Source organism: Electrona antarctica (assembly GCF_951216825.1).
Source record: "Electrona antarctica genome assembly, chromosome: 4".
NCBI classification, from domain to species: Eukaryota; Metazoa; Chordata; class Actinopteri; order Myctophiformes; family Myctophidae; genus Electrona; species Electrona antarctica.
In genome coordinates, this window is record NC_136809.1 from 26,091,080 (window position 1) to 26,115,965 (window position 24,886).

At 42.1% G+C, this 24,886-nt stretch overlaps 1 protein-coding gene across 1 annotated transcript; it reads left to right on the forward strand.

Annotated features, from left to right (window-relative positions):
- Nucleotides 1-1,918: 1,918 nt before the first annotated feature.
- LOC306921787 (ATP-binding cassette sub-family E member 1-like) lies at nucleotides 1,919-18,516 on the forward strand (the record flags this gene model as incomplete). Its single annotated transcript, XM_079499086.1, has 17 exons — nucleotides 1,919-2,021; nucleotides 2,538-2,623; nucleotides 2,753-2,850; nucleotides 2,969-3,086; nucleotides 3,374-3,511; nucleotides 3,678-3,747; nucleotides 6,493-6,589; nucleotides 7,002-7,091; nucleotides 10,158-10,279; nucleotides 10,908-11,129; nucleotides 11,341-11,400; nucleotides 11,938-11,996; nucleotides 12,763-12,873; nucleotides 13,673-13,815; nucleotides 14,258-14,380; nucleotides 16,941-17,052; nucleotides 17,577-18,516. The coding sequence occupies 17 exons, from the start codon at nucleotides 1,919-1,921 to the stop codon at nucleotides 17,619-17,621; spliced, it is 1,797 nt and encodes a 598-aa protein (XP_079355212.1). The 3' UTR covers nucleotides 17,622-18,516.
- Nucleotides 18,517-24,886: the final 6,370 nt, after the last annotated feature.

The following is a 24,886-nucleotide window of genomic DNA, read 5'->3' on the forward strand; positions in this document are numbered from 1 at the left end:
TATGCCATTCCAAAAGGAGGCCAACATCCTTACTGTATACTCTTAACTTCAAAGGCAAACATCACATAATTCTTCTTGTGTTCATGCTGCCTTCAAATCATGTCATATCTAAGATTTAGAGTTTCAGCAAAATGTACATCCGTTATGAAAGGACACCCCATTCACATGTTTGCTGCAACAATAGTGTGTGACTGTGTGTACACTCTAGTATTGAACTCTTCCTTACATTTATAGAATACATTTTGTTTTAACTTTACTTCCACTCCTCCACATTTCTGTTTTTAAGTCTGCATTCCCATTTCCCACTGATCCTAACAGCACCTCCAAAACACCTTTTTTATTTTTTTAATCTCCTGTGAGCACCCGGTTGGCCTGTGTGTGTGTGTGTGTGTGTGTGTGTGTGTGTGTGTGTGTGTGTGTGTGTGTGTGTGTGTGTGTGTGTGTGTGTGTGTGTGTGTGTGTGTGTGTGTGTGTGTGTGTGTGTGTGTGTGTGTGTGTGTGTGTGTGTGTGTGTGTGTGTGTGTGTGTGTGTGTGTGTGTGTGTGTGTGTGTGTATATACTCTGGCTTTGTAGGACAGTGTCTGCTTCTGTTCAGGAAGTTGTGCATTTTTCCATATGCATGTGACACAGCCACAAATTATGCTCTCAGTCAGTAGACATTAGACAATGACTTGGCTCAATTTGACACTTACAGCATTGAACTCTAGTTGACCTGGTGCATGCATTCTTTTCTCACAGGGCCGCCTCCAAATGGTACTGGTACACATGGTAGTCCTACACTTGCTACCTTAAAGGGTTATTTCACTTCAAAACATTGTTTTAATTCATTAACATAAATGGAAAATATGGCCCCTTCAACTTAAGCATTAAATGTAAAATATCAGTCACAAGAACCAGGGGTGTGCATGTGTATGTCATGTGTATGTGCAAGTTCAATGGACTTATATAATAAGTCTATCAAATATCTAAATATTGAGTCAGGCAACTTACAAATGGCACACAAAAGCCAGAGTAACTGTTAAAATGTCCTCAGATGGGTTTTAAAGTGAAATACCCCTTTAAATTAACTGAATTGTCAGTTCAGTTTTCGGTGTTTCAGTTCCTCTTAGATTCAAAGAAAAAATAACGCACATCTAACCTTTCTAGAGCCAAACTGCGACTCATTTTTGAATGCTCCAAAATTGTATCCATAACAAACAGCAGCGGACGTTTCCACACTTTCAGTGTTTTCCAACAAGTATAGGCCTACTTGTTTTTCAGTTCCACACTATGACTGTTGATGGTTGAGTTTGTTTACAGTGCATATACATTATAATATATATATTATACACACATGGCGTCTGTGTCGTGATAAAGGATGTGGTGCTACACAATAGTGGAGAGGAAGAGGATTTGTACCCCTGCACTTCTACCTGCCCAGTGCCCACTAGTGAGTTAACACAATGTCTCACTGTTCTTTGTGTCAAAAAGCAAATACAGATAAAGCAGCAGATATATTACCCAATAATTTGATATGTTCCCCATGAGGTGAGGTCCCATGCTCACAACAATGGGTGTGAAATGTGAATTTGATAATACTTGACCTATTTACAGGTTCTGAAGAGGGAGAAGCCTGTGGAAAGGCAGATCCAGGTGTAGTAACAAGACTGAAAAGGTGCTTTGAGTACACAACTTGGAACACAAATTGAGTTGGCAACCCCCCATATGTGTACTGCAGTCCATGTCACTGCAAACCTCCACTGTCTGTTCTGGGGAGCACGTAGACAACCATGTGCTTCCTCTCTATTACACACGAAGTTGCCGGCTACATGTACTTACGGACTTTCATCTGGAAGAGTGTAAGCAAGGTATAATTTGTTTTTGTTCTATGCCTGCAGATCAGCAATTCTGAAGTGCCAAGCAACAACAGCAGTGCAGAATGTCAGAGAAGATAACTAGAATTGCTATTGTCAATCATGACAAATGCAAGCCAAAGAAATCCAGACAAGAATGCAAGAAAAGCTGTCCTGTGGTCCGAATCGGTAGGTGGTCTCTGTTCACATTGGGGTTTTTTTTCTCAGTGTGTATCTTAAAGATAGGGCAATGAGTAATATTAAATGCTGGAAATTCAATAAATCTAGTGAGGGGCGCCTTTGTTTGGGGGGGGGGGGGTTGCTACATGACATCACAAAAAAGCCAGCCATTGGAAGTGTTAGCGCCCCTAAAAGAAGGTATTATAATTTAGCATTCTCAGAAATAACATACAGCTTTATATGCTCAACATTTTCCTATACTCAAGACTGTGATGTCAGGAGTGGAAGTATTATTGCCTTGCTGCTGCTTGACCACGCAATGACGACAATTATATTATCAGTATAAACATTTAAAGGGTATTGCGTTCACACTGGCAGCTACAAAAGATATAAAGCGACATATCTGTGATGTCCGTGATGCAGACTGACGTGTTTAGATATTCTGTAGTAAATGTCGGAAGCTGTCCCTTATCTGTTGCTTCCATGATGAACTTGTGCGTTCCTTGTCTTCGTCGTGTCCTCCAGGTAAGCAGTGCATAGTGGTCACACCTGAGAGCAAAGTCGCCTGGATTTCTGAAACCCTCTGCATCGGAGCTGGAATGTGTGTCAAGGTTAGTGACCTCAGGTTACATACGTATAGGAGGATTTGGGGTTACCTACGTAGTAGGAGGATTTGGGGTTCAGAGGAAGCATTGTCACAATGGTTGCCTGAAAAAAACGTTTTCAAATGTATTGTACAGGCATGTCCATTTGGGGCCATCACCATTGTTAACTTACCAAGCAACCTAGAGAAAGACACCACTCACAGATACAATGCCAACTCATTTAAACTGCATAGGTGAGTTCAAAGTCAAACGCAAGATGACTATGGTTTTGGACTTCTTAAAGGCTCAGCGGTTAATGTGTTTATCATATCACAATATGTATCATTACATATATATTATATGGATTTATAGGTTACCGATCCCCAGACCAGGGGAAGTGTTGGGTTTGGTAGGAACTAACGGAATAGGGAAGTCCACAGCATTGAAGATCCTGGCTGGAAAACAGAAGCCCAACCTGGGAAAGTTTGATGTGAGTGAAGAACTAGATATTTATGTTTTCTAGTTGTCACATCATGGATGCAGAATTTTCTTTCTGAATTTTGCCTATATTCATGATGATATAGCAGATGAACAAGAGGGTCATTTGATACACTGTATTATTACCCAGCATTAGTCGATTAATTCAGACTACTTGAATCATCTGTGATCTAGGATTTCATACCTACCGTATCTGAACGCTGATAAATATTGTGTGTACAGTATTATACTATATTATACTGTACAGTTACAGTATTATGTTTTTGTGTGACTCCCCAGGCCCCCCCAGATTGGCAGGAGATTCTTACCTACTTCCGAGGCTCAGAGCTACAAAACTACTTCACCAAACTCGTAGAGAATGACCACAAGGCTGTCATCAAGCCTCAGTATGTGGACCAGATCCCCAAGACTGTCAAGGTACACACTGCACCACCCCACAGCAGTTAGTAGTATTTTGAAATAGTAAGACATGTTTTTTTTTGTGTATTTCATGATAATACTATAGGGACTGAATGGATAGTAGTCTGTAAGTAATGTTGGACGTGCATTGGCTGACTGTGTTTTCTTTTGTTCTGTTCACCAGGGCAGTGTGGGAGCCATCCTCAGCAGAAAGGACGACACAAAAACTGCGGATGTGGTCTGTGAACAGCTTGGTAAATCGATAATCGTGCCTTTAATATGTATTTTCCCTGGTTCTTCTAAGCCAGCCATCTTCCAGTATGCCATTTGATGGATAGTGTTGGGATTACCCAGTGGTATAGTCAGTGAAGCCAGAACCTATATGGTCTTGTCGTGCAGTGTGATGTTAGAATTACCTCCATCTGGGTGACCCGATAGCCGAGTACTCGTACCACATGGACTTTAATGCCTGACAGCGTTTGATTTCCGGCCGTCTGGTTACTGCATGTTACTCCGTACTCTCTCAATTTTTCCTATCTCTCTCCACTGTACTATATATCAAATAAAGGCTCAAAAAGTGTAAAAGGGCCGCCTGAAAGCCAAGTAGGGGATTTCTATGGCCCTGACCTAAGGGAACCAGGAGGAGCCTTGATGAAAAAACAGGGTGGATGCAGGAGAAAGCCATAAGGGAATGTTTATTAATTAACAAAACAAAACTATAATAATGAGATGTGAAGATCAGTCAAATAAGTAGTGTATGTGTGCATGAGTGTAATGAGGAGTGTGCAAGTGGTGTTGCATATTAAAGGGACATTTCACTGCTGGAAGAGACTGCAGTCACTCATTGTTAATAGTATTTGTAGTAGATAACAGTAGCACAAATTTAAATTTGCACCCTATGGTCAGAAAAATAATGAAGTCTGTGTGTTTGACTGGATTGCTGAATTCCTACAATGCCCATAATCAGGGGTTGACACTAACGCTTGCCCGGGGCAAGTAAAAAAAAATGCTGCCTCCGCATCTTCCCCTGCTTTCTATTTCTCTCCCAAGCAACCCCCTGCCGCCGCCACCACCACCACCACCACCACACACACTGTAGCTCTACTAGCACGCGTGAAGCTATGAGAGAGGTCCCTGCTCCAGCAAAATCTTGAGCCCCCCAAAACAGGCCAGCAGCCTGGGGAAAAGGTAAAAAATACTACGGACACAGTCACAGAGAGGAAAAAGTGACGACAGAAAAAGTAAATGAGTCAGAACGACGTCAGCGACAGTTTCTCGAGGAGTGGACTGTCGCGTTTCCATGGCTGCTACTACAGCACCGTCCTTCTCTGCAAAGTTTTGCCGTGACTTCCCCAGCTTTCTGACCGGTATGTTCAGTCGGTAAACAATCTAAACATGGCATCATGACGACGCCACAACCCGCTTCGCGAGTCGCCAATAAAGCTCTGCCCGAGCAACACTATGCGGTGATGCTCCGTCGCACGGCGGTGTCGTGCCTCGAATGTTGCATGCATGCTTCACAACGCTTGGGATGCGATGCGCTGTGAGCTTCACAAAGTAAAGTAAATCTCGCAGAACGTGCACAGTGCACACATCAATATACATTGCCTGCCAATTGTCAACAATACCATCACTGGTTGGTTTATTGTGTTTTCAGAACGTCGTTGTTTAATGGTTGCCAGTCATTCAATACTCATCTCATGCTGATACTGATAGTATGCTAATGGATGTGTGAAAGTGGAACCTCCAGTAATGATGTGTCCTCCCAATGGAAGAACAACTATGAAGAGAGCTACCTCTAATGTTAAAATAAACCTCGTATTGTTAAAATAAAATATAGTATTTACATAACTTGATTGTTTACTGTAGCCTATTGTGACTGTGACTTAAAAAAACATAATTTTCAAAGTTTTCAACTGGGAAAGGAAACGTTTCAAGCATGCAAGTAGAAAGTAAAAAATACGTTAAAATAAACAGTAATGCAAAATGTAGGCCTACAATATATTTTGGGGGGCAAGTGGCCATGAGCTGAGGGCAAGTGGAACATGACCTTTACTTGCCCGACGGGCAAGTGCCTCTGAGACCTTAGTGTCAACCCCTGCATAATGGTTCAGTGCACTTCCCCTCCTTGTGGAGGGGGGAGGCTGCATGGAGATGTGACTTTGTAGTCCAGGAAGGAAGTGAGACCATGTTCATGAAAGGTTTCCTGATTCCTGATGAAGACCCGGAGGGGTCAAAACGTTGATTCCTTAATAAAATTGATGGGAGCTTAAAGAACGGTGTGCGGACTTCCTACCTTCTTCCTGTATGTATATTTTTGTCCTGCACCCGTCGACATTTTTTAGATGTGCGTGCTTCCCGTTTGCATGTTCTCTCAGGTTTTTGGTCATGAACATGGCTTCATGACTAAAATATCTAAAAAAAACATATTGCACACAAAAACCCCAAGAAAGTGTGTATTGTGTCCTAAACATCATTAAAATAAGCTGTGGTTGCAAAAGGGGTGAAGTGGCCCTTTAAGAGCCAGGAAGACAGGAGTTAGCGCCCTCCCAGAGTCCTGAGAACAAATAGAAGTAAAGCATAATGAATCAACAAAGGAAGGTGAAATACAAATACCCAGGAGACCGTCATAGTGTGTACCATACACAGTAGGCTCAGCGAGTCCCTGGTTCGACTCCCAGACCGGGTGGACCATTTGCTGCATGTCACTCCCTGCATGTCTCTCCTTGTTTCCGACTTCTCTCCACTGTATTATCAATTAAGCCAGAAAGAAGGGCCCTTCTCCTCCCGATGGAAAAATATGCCAAATAATGGAATTATTTGACATAACGATTACATTTTGAAATTTTCGAATGACAAAAAATTATTGGCTACTCACCATAAATGGGTGTCTGCCTTTTTACCTCCTTTCAGACGTTGCACAGCACCGTGTCTCTGCTTTCTTACCTGGCAACATAAAACACAAAGCCGAATTGATGGCTCACGCCTCTATTTCTCAGATCTCACTCATCTTAGAGACAGAAATGTAGAGGACCTCTCAGGAGGGGAACTGCAACGATTCGCCATCGCTGTCGTCTGCATCCAGAGGGCCGACATGTAAGCTTGACATACCCACGCCCATCTGTATCAAGGCTGCTAAACATGTTGGACTGAATCATTTTCTTAAGTGGAATTTCACAAAATATTTGTATTTATTATATGTATGTAATCTGAGATTATCTGACACAGATCCTAACACTGAAACATTTTCCTACAAATGTATTTCATATGCGATTTAGTGAATGTTATTTAGTTTACGCTTGTCCCCTAGTTGACATACTTAGCTGGACAGTAATGAGTAAACGCAACTCTGAAAGCTGAAATAATGAATAACATTTAGCTGGACTAAAGCCTCTCATACTACTAGAAGTGGAGAAGTTAGGACTGGTGTTTCTTGTAGAACAAAGACATGGTTGCTTTGTTTTTCCACAGTTGTCTGACGTTGATTCTTCCTATTTAATTCACACAGCTTCATGTTTGATGAGCCTTCCAGTTATTTGGATGTGAAGCAGCGTTTAAAAGCTGCCATGACCATCCGCTCCCTCATCACTCCATATAGGTTAGTGACAGATATACTGTATCACTCCATATAGGTTAGTGACAGATATACTGTAGCACTCCACATAGGTTAGTGACAGATATACTGTAGCACTCCATATAGGTTAGTGACAAATATACTGTAGCACTCCACATAGGTTAGTGACAGATATACTGTAGCACTCCACATAGGTTAGGTTAGTGACAGATATACTGTAGCACTCCACATAGGTTAGTGACAGATATACTGTAGCACTCCACATAGGTTAGTGACAGATATACTGTAGCACTCCACATAGGTTAGGTTAGTGACGGATATACTGTAGCACTCCACATAGGTTAGGTTAGTGACAGATATACTGTATCACTCCACATAGGTTAGGTTAGTGACGGATATACTGTAGCACTCCACATAGGTTAGGTTAGTGACGGATATACTGTAGCACTCCATATAGGTTAGTGACAGATATACTGTAGCACTCCACATAGGTTAGTGACAGATATACTGTAGCACTCCACATAGGTTAGTGACAGATATACTGTAGCACTCCATATAGGTTAGGTTAGTGACGGATATACTGTAGCACTCCATATAGGTTAGTGACGGATATACTGTAGCACTCCATATAGGTTAGTGACAGATATACTGTAGCACTCCACATAGGTTAGGTTAGTGACGGATATACTGTAGCACTCCATATAGGTTAGTGACGGATATACTGTAGCACTCCACATAGGTTAGTGACAGATATACTGTAGCACTCCACATAGGTTAGTGACAGATATACTGTAGCACTCCACATAGGTTAGTGACAGATATACTGTAGCACTCCATATAGGTTAGGTTAGTGACGGATATACTGTAGCACTCCATATAGGTTAGTGACGGATATACTGTAGCACTCCACATAGGTTAGTGACAGATATACTGTAGCACTCCACATAGGTTAGTGACAGATATACTGTAGCACTCCATATAGGTTAGGTTAGTGACGGATATACTGTAGCACTCCATATAGGTTATTGACAGATATACTGTAGCACTCCACATAGGTTAGTGACAGATATACTGTAGCACTCCACATAGGTTAGTGACAGATATACTGTAGCACTCCACATAGGTTAGTGACAGATATACTGTAGCACTCCATATAGGTTAGTGACAGATATACTGTAGCACTCCATATAGGTTAGGTTAGTGACAGATATACTGTAGCACTCCATATAGGTTAGGTTAGTGACAGATATACTGTAGCACTCCACATAGGTTAGGTTAGTGACAGATATACTGTAGCACTCCATATAGGTTAGGTTAGTGACGGATATACTGTAGCACTCCATATAGGTTAGTGACAGATATACTGTAGCACTCCATATAGGTTAGGTTAGTGACAGATATACTGTAGCACTCCATATAGGGTTAGTGACAGATATACTGTAGCACTCCACATAGGTTAGTGACAGATATACTGTAGCACTCCACATAGGTTAGTGACAGATATACTGTAGCACTCCACATAGGTTAGTGACAGATATACTGTAGCACTCCATATAGGTTAGTGACAGATATACTGTAGCACTCCATATAGGTTAGGTTAGTGACAGATATACTGTAGCACTCCATATAGGTTAGTGACAGATATACTGTAGCACTCCACATAGGTTAGTTGCAGATATACTGTAGCACTCCATATAGGTTAGGTTAGTGACAGATATACTGTAGCACTCCATATAGGGTTAGTGACAGATATACTGTAGCACTCCATATAGGTTAGGTTAGTGACGGATATACTGTAGCACTCCATATAGGTTAGTGACGGATATACTGTAGCACTCCATATAGGTTAGTGACGGATATACTGTAGCACTCCACATAGGTTAGTGACAGATATACTGTAGCACTCCACATAGGTTAGTGACAGATATACTGTAGCACTCCATATAGGTTAGGTTAGTGACGGATATACTGTAGCACTCCATATAGGTTAGGTTAGTGACGGATATACTGTAGCACTCCACATAGGTTAGTGACAGATATACTGTAGCACTCCATATAGGTTAGGTTAGTGACGGATATACTGTAGCACTCCATATAGGTTAGTGACAGATATACTGTAGCACTCCATATAGGTTAGGTTAGTGACGGATATACTGTAGCACTCCATATAGGTTAGGTTAGTGACGGATATACTGTAGCACTCCATATAGGTTAGTGACAGATATACTGTAGCACTCCATATAGGTTAGGTTAGTGACAGATATACTGTAGCACTCCACATAGGTTAGGTTAGTGACAGATATACTGTAGCACTCCATATAGGGTTAGTGACAGATATACTGTAGCACTCCACATAGGTTAGGTTAGTGACAGATATACTGTAGCACTCCACATAGGTTAGTGACAGATATACTGTAGCACTCCACATAGGTTAGTGACAGATATACTGTAGCACTCCACATAGGTTAGTGACAGATATACTGTAGCACTCCATATAGGGTTAGTGACAGATATACTGTAGCACTCCACATAGGTTAGTGACAGATATACTGTAGCACTCCATATAGGGTTAGTGACAGATATACTGTAGCACTCCACATAGGTTAGTGACGGATATACTGTAGCACTCCACATAGGTTAGTGACAGTTATACTGTAGCACTCCACATAGGTTAGTGACGGATATACTGTAGCACTCCATATAGGTTAGTGACGGATATACTGTAGCACTCCACATAGGTTAGGTTAGTGACAGATATACTGTAGCACTCCACATAGGTTAGTGACAGATATACTGTAGCACTCCACATAGGTTAGTGACAGATATACTGTATCACTCCACATAGGTTAGTGACAGATATACTGTAGCACTCCACATAGGTTAGTGACAGATATACTGTAGCACTCCACATAGGTTAGTGACAGATATACTGTAGCACTCCACATAGGTTAGTGACAGATATACTGTAGCACTCCATATTGGGGTGACTAATGGTTATTAGAACAAAAGCGTCTTCATCAAGTATTCTTTAAGTATTCCAGAAGCCACTGTCTGTGTGAAAGTCTGGGTCTTTTTTTTTCACATCCACAGATACATAATTGTGGTGGAACATGACCTAAGTGTCCTGGACTACCTGTCAGATTTCATCTGTGTTCTATATGGAGTACCCAGTGCTTACGGAGTGGTTACTATGCCCTTCGGTGTCAGGGAAGGTAGGTGTTTTACACTAACTACTACTCCACTGTCCAACGGACAATATCAGGGAATTATGTATTGGCCACAATAAGCAACAATAGAACCAGAAGAATTAAGACCTCCATCTCCAGATTTCCGTGTTAGGATTGAATCTCACCAGTTATGCCCTGTTGCTAACCCTGTCTGTCAAATCATGCTCCCCAGAGGATGATCCCTATTTTGGTGACTGGCTTATTCTCTAGCTCCACCCTCAGGCTAGAATTTCCTCTTGCAGACAATGTATGGATTCAAATCCATACATTCATACATTATGGATGGATTGCCATGAAACTTGCTGAGCACATTCATACTCACTGGAAACCCTAACCATTTGACGGACCTCACAACCTTTCATTTTGGATTGTTAGTCAGTTCAAAACACGGTTTGGGCAGGTTTGAGGTCTGTCAATGGAACATGAAACTGACTGTTTTCTTCCCTTCATGTGGATATGTTCCTCTATGCAGACTTTACTTTCCCCGTGGACCTGACATGTAGCCATACATACAGTATATGACCCCAAATTGGCTTCCACCTTTTCATGGAGCGGATTACCACATCTCTCGAAAAGAACCACAAACCCCTCACCTCTCCTCTGTTCTCCCCAGGCATCAACATTTTCCTGGACGGCTACGTACCCACAGAGAACATGAGATTCAGAGAGACGTCGCTAGTGTTCAAGGTGGCTGAGACAGCCGACGAGGAGGAGGTGAAGAAGATGAATCACTACAAGTATCCCAACATGAAGAAGGAGTTGGGAGACTTCAGCCTGGCGATCATGGAGGGAGAGTTCACTGACTCTGAAATCATGGTCATGCTAGGAGAGAACGGTAGTGTGTGTGTGTGTGTGTGTGTGTGTGTGTGTGTGTGTGTGTGTGTGTGTGTGTGTGTGTGTGTGTGTGTGTGTGTGTGTGTGTGTGTGTGTGTGTGTGTGTGTGTGTGTGTGTGTGTGTGTGTGTGTGTGTGTGTGTGTGTGTGCATAATGTGCATATGTGTTTTAAAAATGTGTCTACTAATTGGATTGCTCTATTATTTTTTCAGGAACGGGCAAAACAACATTCATCAGAATGCTGGCCGGCCGTCTGAAACCAGATGAAGGAGGTGACTTTTGGCTGATGCTCTTTTCCAGACTCTTTTTTCCAAAATACAATCAGGAGTAAATTGTAGAAAGACATAATGATCAGGAACTATTTTTGACATTCTGAACAGCAAGAAGGGATAGAAAGAGGTTTTCCATTTTCACCCCACAATAACTGTAGAAACAAGCTTTCGCACATAGATAAGGCGTATGAACAGGTGCGTAGGCCAGTGGACAACAATGATACAATGATTCCATGCCTGAAGAAGGTCCGGAGGGACCAAAACGTTGCCTTTATTAAAGATAAACTTGTGTACCGAGCAGATAATCAGTGTGCGGGCGTATCTTTCTCCTTATCATTGCACCCCACAATAACTGAAGTTACTCAGCCTGGCAAGAAATATGTCAGTGACATATTTTAAATCTCTACTGTCTATCTAGTCGTTTTGTAACCTTTTTTCATAAAGTACAAATAAAGTGTAATATATTATTATTATTATTATGTCTCTGGGTTTCTTAGAGAACATACAAAATTATTCTGTTTATTCTGTCTTCTCCAGGTGAATTGCCTGTCCTCCATGTCAGCTACAAACCACAAACGATCAGCCCCAAGTTCAAAGTAGGTTGTCAACCAGTAGTTTAGTTACCGTACACTACTGGTTTACAGTTGAATGTGAATTAATCACATAAAGAAAAGAAAATCCAAGTGGCAATATTGTCTCTTTCTGGCTGCAGGCTGCATGTGTTTTCTCAGAAGGAAATGTATTGGCCTCGTAAAGAAGATAATTTTGAAGATAAATTTGTACACGGCAGAACCCTTGCAGCCTTCAGAATAAGAAAAAATGTCATCGCTAACCAGAATAGTTGCCTTTAATTAAGACTCTGCATGAAAAAAACTGAATTATATCATTATTTGAGCAGCAAGTGTAAATCTAGTGTAATGAGGCTGCCTGTTTGTCTCTCTGTGCATTATGTACACTGTACAGTATGTAATTTTGTCCACCAGTGGGTGCTGAAGATGACAAAACAAACATATGAAAGGCGATGAGCCAAGCAGCATTGCACTCTAGGTTGTTTTGTCTCTGAGTCTGATGGCACCACTGGCCTGATCTATGTCAAACTGTGCACACACATGCCTTTCCCATCGGCATGTTATAACGCCAGCAAGAGGCCGTTTTTTTCAAAAAAAATTCCTGACTGTTTCTCTATAGTCATGTCATCAAGACGGACTGTCCTATTTCATATTTCATCCTAAGAAAGATTGACTTCTACTACCTGACCTGGCGGAGCCGGAGACCTGTGCTCGGAGGAGCACATTTTTCTAGTTACTACTATTGTTGTGACCACTCCTGACTATCTAACCCAGTCTTCTGCCGTGTCTTTAGGGCAGTGTGAGGGCTCTGATGCATGATAAGATCCGAGACTCCTACACACACCCCCAGTTTGTCACAGACGTCATGAAACCAATGCTGATAGACAGCATCATCGACCAGAATGTGAGTATCACACCAGAACTTACAAATAAATAGCAAGACATACAAACAAAAGCAGAAAATCAACAAAATGTTGGTCGCCTATATGCCTCAGGTATGACCGTACATGGACAAATGCGTCCGTGGCAAGGCCTTGTTCTTGTCCGTGGCACATTTTAGATTTTCTTTTTTACACACCATAATGGTCTTATTTTGATCATAAGACCCAATTACTGAATGTCAAGTCTCCAGGTTTTCTTCAGAATATGTATGACACTGATTTACTACAACAATACTAGTGGTTCTCAAATGTTTAATTTGACCACCTTGCCCCTTAACTCTGAGTGTACACATTATTATTGAGGGGCGCTAGCCCCTCATATACAGGTTTAATGTTTGTTTTTAGTTCAATGTTTGTTTTTGACAATGACAAATGTACGTCATCTTGTCCCTAATACAAACATTAAATACCATTGACAATAAAGATAATTTAATGTTTGTTTTGACACTGCTTGTTTTACATCACCATTACATTGCACCTGCATGTTTGTAAGAGCATAATTTGTCTTGTTTACAGTAAATATGTTGGTCAACTATTAAATTATTTTTATTATTTGAATCATGTCTGCAAACATGCTGTTATATTACGAACTTTTAAAAATTGTATTACTACTGCTTTCTGGTACTTTTATTTGTACTTTTACTTATATTTTCAAGCTTTCCTTCAAGGGCTCAAAATAGAACCTGCCCCCAGTGAGTCACATACTGTATATGTCTGTCCGTGTGTGCGCGCATGCGTATGTGCGTATGTGCGTGTGTGTAGGTCCAGAACCTCTCAGGAGGTGAGATGCAGAGAGTAGCCCTAGTCTTATGTCTAGGAAAACCAGCTGACGTCTACCTGATTGATGAGCCTTCTGCCTATCTGGACTCAGAGCAACGTCTAATGGCCGCCAGGGTCATCAAACGGTGAGTGCACACACTATGATTTGAAATTGAAACACAGACGCAAAAGAACGTTGGAAAGACACTAAACTAGGTCTCCGCCAGGCTGGATTACCTCCCCAGGGCCTGCAAAAAAACGTTCATCGTGTTTACAAAATGTTATCATTCATGAGCATCAGTGTGGATTCTCACATCATTAGCGTTATAGTTTATCATTCTTGGTGTGGACGATCGACCCTTGATACGTTCTCAAACAAAAGAAGAAAACAATTCTATGCTTTACCTAGAATGGGGTAGAACGTCTTGCATAGGAAAGACAAACATCTCAGTGTGTTTGAGTTAGGCTATTGTTGCATGACCCTGCAACCTGTGAGTGCTTATAATGATTTATTGGTGGGGTAATTGTCCTGCCTTTCTAGTGGAATTGACTGACAATTTACTGTTATTTTCTATCTCCGTTGCCTAGATTTATCCTCCATGCAAAGAAGACAGCCTTTGTGGTGGAACATGACTTCATCATGGCCACCTATCTGGCGGACCGCGTCATAGTGTTTGACGGTATCCCATCCAAGAGCACAACTGCCAACACGTAAGATTCACTGTTAAACCTTGTGTTAATAATAAAAGGGCCAAGTTGACATGAGCCTGCAAAGAGAGTTTTGTTCCCACATGAGACTATGATGATTGATGACTATTCTTCTGGAAATCCTTTTGGGGTTCTTGTTAACATATTATACATATATTATATATATTATATATATTACATGTTTAGTTTTTCAGAAAACTTAGGTCAGTATTTAGAAGGCGTTTTTAGAATCGCCTCAGTCCTAAATGAGTTAAAAGGCAACAACACTGTTTAGAACAGATAATGGTGATTGGCCTGTACCTTGCATCTCCCATGACGTAGGTATTTTCCTCATTTCCATGGGTAGCATAGATGTGATGTCACATTGAGATATTTCCAACACAAAGGTATTTATCCCATAAAGACCTGAGGCTAAATGTCTTCTGAAAAGATCATGTTGCTATATCAGTGGTGCTCAAAGTTGTTCATGTCAAAGACCCCCACAATTTTATGTGTGCGTGTGCGTGCGTGCGTGCGTGCGTGCGTGCGTGCGTGCGTGTGTGTGTGTGTGTGTTTTGCTCATTCTCATTCAACCTTTAGAAGAGACCAATTCTACTCAATTCTGCTCAGTAGTCTAGAATGTGTCGCAACAAGACATGTTGTGTACTTGTGTAGAGATGCTCGACCATGCATCATAGAAATGGCATTATGTTAATGTAACAGTCCACAGTTATCTATTAAAGGCCACAGGAGACAGGATAACTGCACCCAAACAATAATGGCGGCTCCAAACAGGGAGGGGATTCAGCTGAGTTGTCTCACAAAACCTGACATTTGCAAGAATATGGGGAGACACTGATCCAACTGAGGAACAGCTGAGGAAGAAACATAATTTTGATTGAATCAATTCTGCTAGTCAGTGTAATAATTACAGTAGTTCTACCAGTCAGTGGAATAATTAATTCTACCAGTCAGTGGAATAGGGATGATCTCCAAAATTCTAATTTAGTTTCCCTTTTAGCCACAAGAGGGGGTAGTTAGCTTTGAAAGAGAAGAGAAGTCCTTGGGATTTGAATCCCAAGGTAGGCTAAGTGAGTGTTTGATTTGAATTTTTAAACGGTAGATGCTATAACACAGATAGGCAAGGCAAGGACAATTTTATTTCTATAGCACATTTCAACAACAAGGCAATTTATTGCAAAACATCAAGCAAAGGAAACACATTATAACATGACTTTAACCCATTCAGAACGGGAACCCCTTTTGGTGTTTTAACGATTATGTTATACTATAATCGGATCCAAAAAGCTTGCAGGGCATTCATCCAATTATGGAACATCTGGAGTTCCAAAGAACTGACCCCCAACACCAAAGTCAGGATCTTCAACAGTAACGTCAAGGCGGTCCTCCTATATGGAGCAGAAACATGGAGAACTACAGCGGCCAGCATCAAGAAAGTGCAAGTCTTCATTAACAGCTGCCTGCGGAAGATCCTCCACATCCGATGGCCAGACACATCAGTAACATAGAATTCTGACATAGAACAAACCAGCTGCCCGCTGAAGAGGAGATAAGAAAACGCCGATGGCGATGGATAGGCCACACCCTACGAAAGCCCGCAAGCACCATCATTAGACAAGCTCTAACATGGAACCCACAGGGCAAGCGGAAAAGGGGTCGCCCAAGAAACACCTGGCGCAGTGACCTGGAGGCAGACACCAAGACCATGAAGATGACCTGGAACCAGCTGGAGAGAACAGCTCAAGACCATGAAGATGACCTGGAACCAGCTGGAGAGAACCGCTCAAGACAGAGATGCCTGGAGATCGCTTGTTGACGGCCTATGCCCCAGAAGGGGTAGTAGGCGTAAGTAAAGTAAGTAATTGAAAAACAGCAGATCTACAAGCTCTGTGCCACGCTACGAGCTTGTAGATCTGCTATTTTTGAAAATTTGTGAAAATGTGGTGCAAATGTTTGAAAATATTCTTTCAGAGCGAACATTTTTAACTTAAATCTTTGCTTTTGGGAGGGTCCCTGGAACAACATATTTTCAGATGGGTGTCCACAGCCAAATACAGATCATTCTGGGGGGTCCTTGTCATGAAAAAAGCACCACTGACAGAGAAACATAGGTTTTTCTGGAAACTTTAGAAGACATTCTTTTAGAATCGGCCACAGGTCTAAATGGGTTAAGATACAATAAAACTAAAGAAGTAAAAATTACAAATTCAGTAGTGCAGAAGAGAAAGAAAAAGAAACAATAACAATCAAAGGCAGCCACACCTACCTTTGTGTCTCTGATCTGGCCATCTTTTCGCAATGGTTTTCAATGGGAATGTAGCGTTTTGTTGCCATTGCACAGCTTTCTGTGTGTATTGTTTATGCGTTCTATGCGCCAGGGCACCTCAAGTTGCGAAAAAGTGTATTTGAAACAAATAAATGCTTGTTTTTTTCTTTTTCTTTTTTTCCAAGACGGAAGGCGCTACAAGCTACTAACCTATGAAATGAGAGTGTACACCCAGCAGTGAGCTGACCTGACCTGACCGTAGAGCTGCATAATCATACTGTGTTGTCATGTTTGCAGACCACAGAGCTTACTCGCTGGCATGAACAAGTTCCTCGCTCAGCTGGAGATCACCTTCAGAAGAGACCCCAACAACTACAGACCAAGAATCAACAAGATGAATTCCGTAAAGGTACAGGACAGGAGGCTGAATTGGAAATTCATTATTATTATTATTATTATTATTATTATTATATAAGTGTATTATATTATTTTACATTACTGTTTACCTAATTTGGGGATATTACAGACTTTGTATACAATTTTCAAATGATAATTTCTAGCCTATATGTACAACTTCATATTTAAAACATTTTTTTATTATTATTTATTGTAAGAAATATGACATTGAAGCTTTTCCCAAAAGGGGTTGTAGTAGATATGCATTGCAATGTAACACTTTACGGACAAGCTTCCTTGGTGGAGTTCTGTAATCTATTGTGTACATTCTGTGAAGCTATACATAATGATGAACATGGATATTCACTCCAATTATCATCACTAGTCAACATTGTAACATGGAAAATAACATTTCTTTAATGTCATCTGCTTCCTCAATTTTGAACGTGTGCTAAAAGCCATGTTATTGAATTAATAGTTTGTAGTGTGTACTGTGTAGTGTTTGTATGATTCTGAATTGAATCTGTCTTTGTTCAGGATGCAGAGCAAAAGAAGAGTGGAAAGTACTTCTTCCTGGATTGAACAGAGAGAGAGAGAGAGAGAGAGATCCCCTCCTTTGATCCCCTCCTTTAAATATTTCATACTGTGGGAGATGTGGGAAACAGATCATCGAGGAAGATGAGACTTCAGAAATAAGGTTTTATGGCCTAGTTGCAGACCCAATGACAGAACAGTGCACATGTTTAAGTTGCTCTTAATCATTGCACAATCATTATAACATATTATAACTAATTATATTTCTATAGGCAGTGTTTATGTGGTTAAATATAAGATTTGTACTTGCACTTCTTGCAGTCGTCCAGCAGATACTACTGTTTGTCCCATTAGGATATCCATTCCATACTAAGACCCATTGACCAATAAGACCCTAAGACCCTGTTGAGAGATATGTCCAGCCCTGCCTATATCAGACCCCACTCTATTCCTTCCTTTTTTCTTTTCATTTTTTTACCCCCATACACATGTTTGTGTGTTGTCACTGCTGTTGTATCCTACTGGCTTACCTGCCAGTGAGGACTGAGGAGCCCCCTGCACCAGGAGGATGTAGGGCCTTCGTCCGACTACTCCCGCCAGCACTCCCTGCTGACATGTACCGCCCCAGCCCGTAGGAGTACACGCAATGACAAATATCATCAGCCAAATTGTGTTTGTAGACACTCGACAGAGCTGTATGGATTCGACTCCTAGACAGCTCTGTGCATAACTGTAGTCCCAGGCTTCCATACCTTCATTTGATTGGACAGATTTCAAAGGGAAACACAAATGACAATGAATGTGAGTTTTCCATTCAAATCTGCTGTTGAGCCAATCAATGAACTTATGGGAAAATGAACAAGAACAGGAAACGGGTATCCCACCTTCTGGAAACCCGGCACTACAGTTACGCACAGATCGAGCCTGTAGCTGAAAGTATTTCATTATTACTTGCGCAAGCAGAACGTGCAAGTAATGTTATCAGTCATGTCCCTTAGCAGCATATGATATGACGTCATATGATGGCACGAAGCAGACCGTGCAGGTATAAGTAATCATTACCATACTTCAAAATACTACTTTTTCTCCTCCAAAAGCAAGGTACGTAGCAAATAGCTAAACCTAGTAATTCAATATTGCAAACGATCCTTCACAGAGAGGCTGAGATTTGAAAGTTTGTAGCGGTCTACAGTACTTGCATGCTCTGCTTGCGCACTAGTAGGCCATTTATGGCGCACTAGTATAAATGGCACACTAGTAGGCCATTTATGGCCTACTAGTGTGCAACAAGCAAGTAGGCACTCGACAGAGTGCAGTTCTAGTTTAATCTGTGATTGACCACTTGGTGGGGCTCAAAACCTATATTAACTGTTTTTGTACAATTGGACAGATGTATCTGCTGACCATACAGTAAATTGTTTTTATTATGTTAAGGAATTTGTGTTAACTACGAACTGATCAAAATTATCAAATGAAATTCTGTTTTTTTATATTTTAAAGATGCATATTGAAATTTAAAAAGTTTTTTTCATGGAAAAGATGTTTTAATATGTCCTCACACAGTCGTTCAATTGGATATTAATAATATGTGTTGGTCGCATAACCAGGGAGCCTTTCATAAAACCGGACTATTTTGATTAATTGTGACATGAAGAGACGATCATCATCCTCAATCATGTTTATTTTCTATAGTGTTATAAATTTGTATGTATTAACTTTTTGTAATGTTTGGAAACAAACGTAAGCACTGTTTACATTCACAGAAAGTAAGAGAGAGATTATTTATGGATCACACTATGCAAGAATAAACCAAAGCAATGTGAGGGTATAACCATACACAAAGGGAAAGAGCAGCACAAATATTATGAAACAGGCATTGCATTGATAAACTAGAAAAAGTGCCCTTCTGGGCACAGGTCTCCACCAGGAGGATAGGAGTGTGTGTGATGTTTGGCAAAATGTTTAGGAGTGATATAAACATGTTTGTTTGTTTTTTGCAACCATTTTCTTCATTGTGTTGAGGAAATGCAGAGTCAGATCACTCATAGCATCTCTGAGGATAGAATTCTGGATGAGCAGGACATGTGCAGCATTTTGTACAAAACGGGCCACTCCTGAAGACTTTGGAAGGCAATCTTAGCCAATCAGTGTAGAATCTGAGAAATCAAACAGACTCGTCTTGATCACATGAGATTTGGATGAAATCTGTGCGACTAATATAAACAATGTGTTTTGCAGAAATCGGCCTCATGGTGGCGCTATAACCGGCAGATGTGGAGGGATGCAGGGGGAAAAGATTCCATGCCTCTAGGGAGTGCACATACAAAGTTGTACACAGAACGATGCAGTTATAGGTAAAAACAGGAATTGCCCTGTTATAGCGCCACCATGAGGCTGGTTTGGAAAATAAATTGTGTCATGTCGTCCTCAGCCTAGTGGAAATGTGCGTGTATAATTTCACGGAAATTGCACACTGTGTTTGTGATTTGTGGCATTTTGTTCGAAACGGACCAATCATGTGAGCTTTGGAAGCGAATCTTAGCCAATCAGGAAGGAAGATGAGAAATGGTGCAGATCCGTGTTGATCACATTATGATCACATTATGACTATGGAGATAGTGTATACCGAATTGTGTGATGTATGGATAAAATGTGTACAAGTAATCTACAGAAATGTGTTTTGCCTAAATCGGCCTCATGGTGGCGCTATAACAGGCCGTTGAGGAATATTTGGGGCAGAGGTTCGTCGTTGGCATCTAGGGAGTGTGTGTGCAAAGTTTGGCATGGATCGGGCCAACGGTGCCGGAGATTAGCTGGTAACAGACGGACGGAAGGAAGGAAGGAGTGCAAAACATACTCTCTCCCCATGCCTTCGGCCTGGTGGAGACAAAAATATGTCTCTGTGTGTTCAGGAAGAACGCAGCATAATTTATTGTAAAGTTTCAGTTGAAACAGTGAGTTTACTGATGAAAGAGTGACGGCGGCAGCAGCATGACCAGTGTATGGAACTCCAACCTCCCTCATCTTCTATATGGCAGTGAATGCTGGACCCTGCAGAAGTCGCTAGGCGGGTGCTACACCAGAATGTTGCGTGCAGTTCTTCCTAAAATTATTTTTTTATCCCACGATTTTTGTAACAAATTTTCACCCCTGTGTTATCTAATGTGATCTACACACCCTCCACCAACCTGAGGAGAGCAACGGACTTGAACTCATGCTTCTGCGTGCAGTTCTTAACATCAGCAAGAGTGTACATGTAGCCAACAAGATCCTGTGTGACGGAATACCAAGGGTGAGCCAGACAATAGCAGCCAGGAGAATGAAACTAGCAGGACACTGCCAGACATCAAGAACTGCAAGTCAGCAAATTAGTGCTGTGGGAACCGACACGTGCATCCATCACGAGGATGTCCCACAACATGTGTGGATGGATGTACTCAAGAACAACGCAGGAGTGCAAAGTACCAACAAACTGGCCAGATGTATGGAGAACCGGGAAGAGTGGAAGCGACGATGGAAGGCTCGTCTGAGGACGACCTAGAGAGGGAGCACCTCATTAGATTGTTCCGTTTTCCAAGCTTAATTGTAGAATGTAGACTCAAGAGTACAACACTTGACGCTCTACAAAGCCCTTTCAAACTCCCCCCCCCTCTCACCACATCTTCCTCTTCACGCCCACCCCATCCCCCATTACACATACACACACACACACACACACACACACACACACGCACGCAGATGTACACACCTGTCCTGGTCACTGGACAGCTGCGCTCTCATGGATCAGGGTTCAGGATTGGTGACATCATTGTGGTGTCCGGGTTCAGCCTGCAGCCCTCCCAGAGGGACAGCAGGAAGCCACGCCCCCAAGTTGACCTCTCCTGTATCTCCTACTTGAAGCTGGAGCAATGGCAGCAAGCCCCCAGGCCTGGAAAAACCACACCCGCATAATGCACTCCTATGATGAGAGGAGATGAAGACCACCACCATCCGTACCCCACTACCCCAGTAACCGAGAATCCTTACTACTACAGTTCAGAAGTGATTTTCAGCTACAAATGTGACTCATAACATCACTCTGACATCATGGATTGTATATAACACTGTGATATCTGTCATGAAAACAGGCAACCTCACCCCTGGTCAGGTTACTGGAGAGCATTTTACGTCCTATTGCCATACCTTTAAATGCATTGCAAACTGATGTACTAAAATCCTCTCAATTTATTTCTGTTAATGACCCCCGCAGCTCCTCTCCTTTTAACATTTGACCCCAGAATTCCCTTGTGTTCTCGGTCGCATGATCATTTTCGTGGCAAACCTTAAATCAGCCATCACAGTGTCACACTGTTTGTTTGGGCACAGTTCTATTTCTGCGCCAATAACCCCTCCCCCTAACCCCCCCCCCCCCCCCCCCCCCCGGGCCGATGTGGTGTTTGGAGGCCAAACCAGGAAGCAGGGTGATGTCATGATGACTATCGCTTACAAACCGATAGGCAGAGAGCTCCAGATGTACACCCCCCCTTCCCACACACACACACCGAGGGATGACCTCACCCAGGGGTATGCTGATGGGAACATCTGTGAAGATCGAGCAAGCAGGATGTAGGTTTATTCCCCTAGAAGACAAATACAGAACAGCCTAAAGCTTTCTGTGATTTAATAGGAATCATTTTTATGATGAGTCCTCATCCAGCTGGGAATGGTGGCTTTGTATAGCTATAGATCTGTAGGCTATATAGCTATATGATAGAGGTAAAGGAGACCGTTTTTTTGTGCCGCTTGTAAATGAAAGAGACAGAGAGTGTGTGTGTGTGTGTGTGTGTGTGTGTGTGTGTGTGTGTGTGGGGGGGGGGGGGGGGGGGGGACTGTTACCCTGAAGGATTCAGTCTGAAGATCTAACAGAGCTCACAAGGGCTCAATAATTCCTGTCCATGGTCCAGTACAAGTTTTTTAACTGGATAAAAGAGAGCACCTGTACAGTGGAGGGACAGCTGGCTACGATACAGGTGCACTGTCATGTGTCTATCCATGAACGAGCCCCAACAGTTGGTTGAAGTTCAACATGTCACCACCCCCATGTGCAAGAAAGCACCGTGACAGCTTTTGACTGACTGGCAGCTGCGCTATCTTGAGTGGACTTGTCCCATTCCAGCAAGTGACTGAGACAGCTGCCTCTGGATCCCTCCCTGCACCCCAGGCGTTGCCACACCTCCCATGGTCAGAGCTACCCTCCAAACCCTGGGGAGGAGAGTGAGGTCTGACCACCCTAAATCACGCACCCATACCCAGCCAGCCATGGGGAGGGTCAGACAAAGGGGTGTGTGGACACTCCATAAGGGAGTGTCATTTTACACAGTAGGTTTAGATTAGAAATAGCTCATTGTCTGCTGAGGGGACAAGCTAATCTGACAAGTCTGTAGGAAGAACAGTGAAAACCAATCGAGTCGGTGTGTGTTACTCATGTGTTACTCATGTTTTCTATGTATTACATGAGCTTTGAATTCTGGGTCCTGTCGCAACATAATTCTATGGAAATGGAATAATTTCATGATGTAAATGATTACATGCATAAAATGTAAAAAAAAACATTTCAGTTCATCTATGAGCCCGCTGTGTGGGTGAGAGAGAATGGTGCATCCATTAGTCTTGAGACAGTGTAATAATGTAGTAATAATAGTAGTAATGTCAAATTCTGTTTTTCCTTTAATTTTTGACGATGGGTTCTCAGATTGGTTGTATATAGACTTTCCAATTGTGTGCATGCACAGAACCAAACTTTCACTACCTGCTGGCTGCTGCCAATTGGGCTTAGTAATAAGCAGCATCCAATGACTAATGATGGACATGGCAATGAGGTTGCAGCCATGGGCTTGAGTGAGTGACACCCTCTGTGACATCCTATTGGTGCATTCTCTGTCTCTATGCAGTACGCAAAGAGGATGGAGGTGGATGGGTGTGGATGTGGGGGGTAAACCGAGAGCCCTTGGAGACAGCATTCAAATATTACCACCCCAGACATTATTTCTAGAAGGACTTGCGGAAAGCTGCGTCGAGCTAGGCGCCCGTTTGAAATGCGAGCTGGCCTGATGCGCTGCCACTGTACGTCGCGTTACTGCAAAAACTTCACCGGGGCTTGCCAAGAGTCCTCTGATGGCATTCGGGATGGCCAAATGGATTGCATGTGTGAGGCAAGCGTCATCTAAACACATGTGTGTCATTCATCGTTAAGCATTTCAAACCCGTGCTAATTCATGGAAGCCCATGGAGCTATGTTGTAATCAATCCCCAAGCCATGGACTCCACTCCTTCCTCAGTCTGGCTAGAGACAGGCAAGGATCCAAGCTTTCTAAATGGCTCCCGAACTCCATGAGCCCTAACCTGATAGGCCTCTACCACACTAGGTGAACCAAATGTGAATGTGTATACGCTGCAGGGCATATTGGCTACTGTAGTCCAGTACATGTCGGCCCCTACGCCCCATGATGTACACCTCATTAAGATTTCTGTATTTGACTGAGTGTGGATTAAATGCTGTATGCAGAAAAGACAACAAGAAAATGTTTTTCTTTTGTCTTGAAGGGGCATGTTTTGCACAATAACATAGTCTTTTCATTATGTCTGCCCACGATCTCTGTGATTTATACAGTATGTTTGTTTACCTCAGTCACTGATACTACAATCTGATGTTTTATTATTTTTTCTATGAACCTGTGACTTGACACCCATACTGTTATAAAACCAAAATAAAAAGATTTTGAAAAGAAAGAAAAGACAACAAGATCACACAAAGATTAGGAGTCATGCAAGGTCATTTGTGGCACTTTGTCTAATTTCAGTGAAGCTGTTTTAAAGTGAAGATGAACTTCACATTGGCTTCTATTCTCACACTGCGCTTCATGAACATCACTGTATAAAATACAAACCACAATTAAACACATAAGACATAATTAAGTTATTGTGCTGTTACTGCCAAAGCCCTACAAAATAGCTGTCTATGGCTTTATCTTTGTGGGAGTCTGCACTGCTCTGAACTGTAATATAATTCAATGCACAGTAGGCTACAGTATACTTTATGACAGCAGAGGAAATCATCAGATGCAGAGTTATGATCGCTCACTGTTTGGCCCAAACATTCTGCTGAGCTGCTGAGTAGGGGGAGGATTTTTACACCGCTTAGTAATGTACTCTGATGCACACAGAGCTGGAACACAGACACAAGGAACTCACCTTAGCCAGAGCATCCTCCCACTGAACCCACCAATGAGTCTGACTCTGCTGGGGTTTCGCTTCATGGATTGAAGTTACTGTGA